Source organism: Anastrepha obliqua, chromosome 4 (genome assembly GCF_027943255.1).
Source record: "Anastrepha obliqua isolate idAnaObli1 chromosome 4, idAnaObli1_1.0, whole genome shotgun sequence".
In the NCBI taxonomy this organism is placed as follows: domain Eukaryota; kingdom Metazoa; phylum Arthropoda; class Insecta; order Diptera; family Tephritidae; genus Anastrepha; species Anastrepha obliqua.
Window position 1 is genome coordinate 66,567,192 of NC_072895.1, and position 4,805 is coordinate 66,571,996.

The 4,805-nt window shown below is 34.5% G+C and overlaps 1 protein-coding gene across 1 annotated transcript; it reads left to right on the top strand.

Moving 5' to 3' along the window:
- Window positions 1–2,298: 2,298 nt before the first annotated feature.
- On the top strand, window positions 2,299–4,396 carry LOC129246085 (testis-expressed protein 9). The gene is made up of 2 exons (XM_054884620.1): window positions 2,299–3,245; window positions 3,336–4,396. The coding sequence occupies exons 1-2, from the start codon at window positions 2,449–2,451 to the stop codon at window positions 3,928–3,930; spliced, it is 1,392 nt and encodes a 463-aa protein (XP_054740595.1). The 5' UTR covers window positions 2,299–2,448; the 3' UTR covers window positions 3,931–4,396.
- Window positions 4,397–4,805: the final 409 nt, after the last annotated feature.

Consider the following 4,805-nt stretch of genomic DNA (forward strand, 5'->3'; position numbering starts at 1 on the left):
TCCAACATTGTACGAGAGTGGCTGTTATATAATGTGCGAAAACAGCTGAAAACACCCCCACATTCCCCGGATACCAACCCAATCGAACATTTATAGGAACATTTAAAGCGGCAAATACGTAAACATCCGATTAGAAATAAGGAACATCTGAAAAACGTCCTTCAAGAGGAATGGAATAAAATACCATCAGCTGTAACTGAAACTTGGTGAAATCAATGCCATCACGACTTAAAGCGATTGTAAAGCCTAATGGTTATCCTACCAAATACTAGGATTTGATTTTAATTACGTTTTTGATTTCACAAATTAATAATATGATGAATTGTATACTTACTTTTGAGACATGAATTTTTATAAAGTTTAATATAAAAAGCTATAATTTTGTTCCTTTTTAAAATTTTGTCATTATTTGGATCAAATATGACTTTTGTATTTCATTCATGTAAATAAAACACAATTTTGTTATTATTTAGGTTGTTTGAAGGAATCGATTGGGGGAAAATTGAAAACGTATCCGGTGTATACTTACTTCTGTTACTAACTGTATGTATGTAATTTTAATTTATTATTATTATTTATAGGAGATATATACAATATAATTTTAACTTAATTAGCACACTGGCTACTAGGGCATTGAGTGAGTAATTTTCATTTATATAAAGCACATGTTCGTAAGTCTTTGACATGGAAGAAAAAATGGAAATTCGAGTTGGTGTCGAAATTCTGTATGTACAAAATTCTAAAAACAAAATTCTGCTTTTTAAAATTCTGCTTTTTTAAAATTCTGCTTTTTTAAAATTCTGCTTTCTAAAACTCTGCTTTCAAAATTCTGTATTACAAAATTCGGGAGCGTGTCATTATTCTGTTTTATAAAATTCTGGATGACAAAATTCTGTAAATTGCAAAAAAATTCTGCTTTTTAAAATTCTGCTTTTTCAAAATTCTGCATGTTTAATGCGAAAAATTCTGCTTTATTCAAGTTTTGTGATTTTCGTCACACAAGAAGTAACAAAATAAACATTTATTCCATAAATATATATTACATATGTATATGTTTAAGCGATAACAATATTTTAGTTTAGCCAATTACAATATTTTTTGCAATTTTTTTTAAATATGTAGTGTGACTTAATTCATTTCTTTTCTTAATAATTCTTCGCAACTGTTCGTTTTTTTTAGAAGAGTTCTACGCAAAAATACTGTGGATTTTATCAAAACTGAAGAAAAAATTATTGTTATTATTATTTTTTTTTTTATTTAATATCTCGAATAATAATAAAAAATAATAATAATAATAAATTAAATAATTACATTACCTCTTTAACATTGTTAACATTATATTTTAATACAGAATTTTGTAAAACAGAATTTTGAAAGCAGAATTTTAGAAAGCAGAATTTAAAAAAAGCAGAATTTTGAAAAAGCAGAATTTTAGAAAGAAGAATTTTAAAAAGCAGAATTTAAAAAAAAAACAGAATTTTAATAAGCAGAATTTTAAAAAGCAGAATTTTTTGCAATTTACAGAATTTTGTCACCCAAAATTTTGTAATACAGAATAATGACACGCTCCCTGGAAATTCTCATTAAATTTTTTTAAAATTTTTGTGAATTTTATACAAAGTTTGAAACTTTACAAGGGCTTTGTTATATAATTAATTATATTTTTTTAGTAAATTAACGAATATTGTAGAAAGATATGTATGTTGTCAGGGTTTAGTGGTGTTCTTTATAGGCGGCATTGCAATTTCCGTTTCTTGTCGGAAATACTTTTGACACCATGTAAATGCGCCTTCAACATACAAACAACATATGTATGTATGTACATCTGCATATAACATACATACGTACATATGTACATGTGTATACTCACAATTCGAAATCAAAACAAGAAACAAATGGCATTTGCAAATTGTCGAATTATTTTATATTTATTTATAAATTTACTTCACAGTTCAATCACCCCTCGCTGCCTAGTTGAAAAGTAAACAATTTCTCCCTTACTATCCTGCACAACACGCAACGATAGCAACAGGAAGCCGGTGTAATCAATGCCCGCCATCACCAAGAACACCACAATATCAGTAATAATAAATAACAATTGAACCACCACCACCCTCACCTTTGAATAACTGACAAACATTATGACGATTGGGCAGAACACGTCGCAACCGTCATACATACATACATACATACATACATAGTGAGTTAAGCTCGTGAGCAAATCCGGCTTTACAACCACTTTGTTACTCCAGTAGCTGACCAAGTGTGTTGTAGGCGGGAAGAAAATATATTTTAATCGTTTGCAATATCAGTCAAAAATAAAAGTCAAAATCGAAACTGAAAATTGGCCTTATATGAAAAATTAAATGTTAAAAATTTTGATTTTACTGCAAAATTACTCTTTTGTGTACTTGTTAAAAAATTTCTGTCAAAATTGCATAAAAGGCGATGGCCGAATTGCTATCGCGCGAAAAGGAATTCATAAAATTGAATCGAGAGTTGGATCAGCTGGCCGTCACTTCATTGGATCAACAAATACAACAGCGTCAAGAACAACTGCAGCACCAGCATACGACTTGTAATAGCGTGGCGGAGAGCGGCAGTGGCGGGAGTGGTGTATATAACGGTGTATCTAAGCATTCTTCTAACAAACAGGAGCAACGTTATTTCACTTATACAAAATCCAAAGGACCAAGTACTTTGTTGAAGAAACGTGCTATTGGCACTACGGCTGGTGGTGGTGGTTATAATGGAGGGATAAGTGCCAATGGCGCTGGTGACGGCGCTTGCGATACACTCACCGACTTACCCACAGAACGTAACAATACGAGTACATACCGTTCGACCAGAAAATCTACGCAACAGTCGTCCACAACCACCGCGCACAGTATACGCCCAGATGGTGATAGTGTTTTGCCGGCACATTCTGGGACTCCCAAAACCACACGAACAAATAGCACAATACATAGGAAGCATATCAAGAGTCCCGATAGTGCGACACGCACCTACGGCCGAGGGAGCAATTGTAATTCACGAGCTAAGGAGCCGGCGTTCACGGTCAAATATCGTAATCCCAAATTTGTGCAGAGTCCATCTCTAGAGGTACTAATCCGTGATGAAAGCGCAGCGATACGCACAAAAGGCAGCACGGAGTTCGATGGTTCGACGATCAACGATGGGGGGTGCACTTCGCGACGTTCAATGGACATAGGAAAGAAGCATATTAGTACCGATGGGCTAATTAAGTAAGTTGACAAGTGTCTCCAATGTTAAGTTGGAATACGAGTAAATGCATACATATTTTTGCATAAATTATTTCCACTTAATCTTTGCAGATTTCTTAAATCTAAAATAGTCATACTCGAAGAGGATCACGAGCGCATTTCACAAGAGATGTCGAATCAGAAGGAGATGCTGGAAAAGACATTGGAACGCAATAAAAAAATTGAGCAACAACGCGATCAAGCATTCGCGAAACACAATGCAATTGCTGAGCAGCTGACCAAAGCTGAGTCCCAGCTTGAAGAGGTGAATAGACGTGCCAAAGAGCGCAGCATCGAACAGAATGCCCAACAGAAAGAACTAGAAGTTGCCCGTCGTGAGTTGAAGGTGTTGGCGCAAACGAATACTAACCTAGAGAAGCGATTGTATCGTGCTAATGAAGAACTGGAAAATACGAAGAGTGCGTTGGCGGTGTTAAAGAATGCCGAACGTGAGCTCAAAGACTCGATGCGTGTCGATGGCGAGGCCAAAGACAAACAAATAAAAAGTTTGAAAAAGCAAAGAGCCGATCTGCTTAATGCTTACAAGAAACAACTCTTTCTGATCGATAACCTCAAGCGACAGAATATTTGCATGGAGCAATCAAAAATGATCAATTTTGGTGAAAAAGAATTCACTAAAGTATTGGAATGGAATACTAAGTTATAGACAATGGAAGAGAATTTGTGATGACGATGCCATTTTGTCAAATAATTTGGATTTTGCTTTATCTATTTGTCTATGTCCATGTCTATGCACTGATGTTCACCTATTAAGTCCAACTATAGTGCTCCCAAAATGTACGTGAACGTTTTACAAACAATTTATGTGTGGGTCTGAACCATTTTTGTGGTTTTTACGTATAAGTAATATTAATTAAAATTGCATTTTTTAAAATGCTATGCACTTTATAAATATCGAAAAAAAACCAGATGTTTCTGTGCATTAATTTCGATGGTTTCTCAATCCCTTGTATGATACATCTTACGGCGGTAGAAAAGCAAATCGGATCGAACAGTTAGTATTTTAAGGTTTATACAGGAATTGAACTATGCACCCAAGAAATAGTGCGGTGGACGAGCAAAAGTGACACTAAACGTTCACGCCATCACACAAGAAATGGTCGATAAATACCACTGGACGATCGGCAAGTGAAGGTGGGGCATATATGTTTGGATGCAAGATGAAGAGAATATCAACCATTATTCTTGGGTTGGATCTGAATAAGCTATTCACAAGATAGTTGCCGCGTTTGCTCATCTTTGATGACAAAAGTAATCGTTTGAAAACTGCGAAAGGGAGCTTGGAAGAGTTGAATTATTTACAATCCTAAAATATTTTAGCGCCGTGCTAATGGTGCTATTGACTGACTGACTATACATTTTATTGAATATTCTTATATTGCGTATAATAAATATGGGCTTATAATATACAACGCAGTTAGTTAGAATCGAGTTGGTATCTAAGTTATGTCCCTCACGCTTTTAGACAGACTATACTTCGACTACCAGAAGTAATTGTTGTATTAGCATATTTGTACGCTC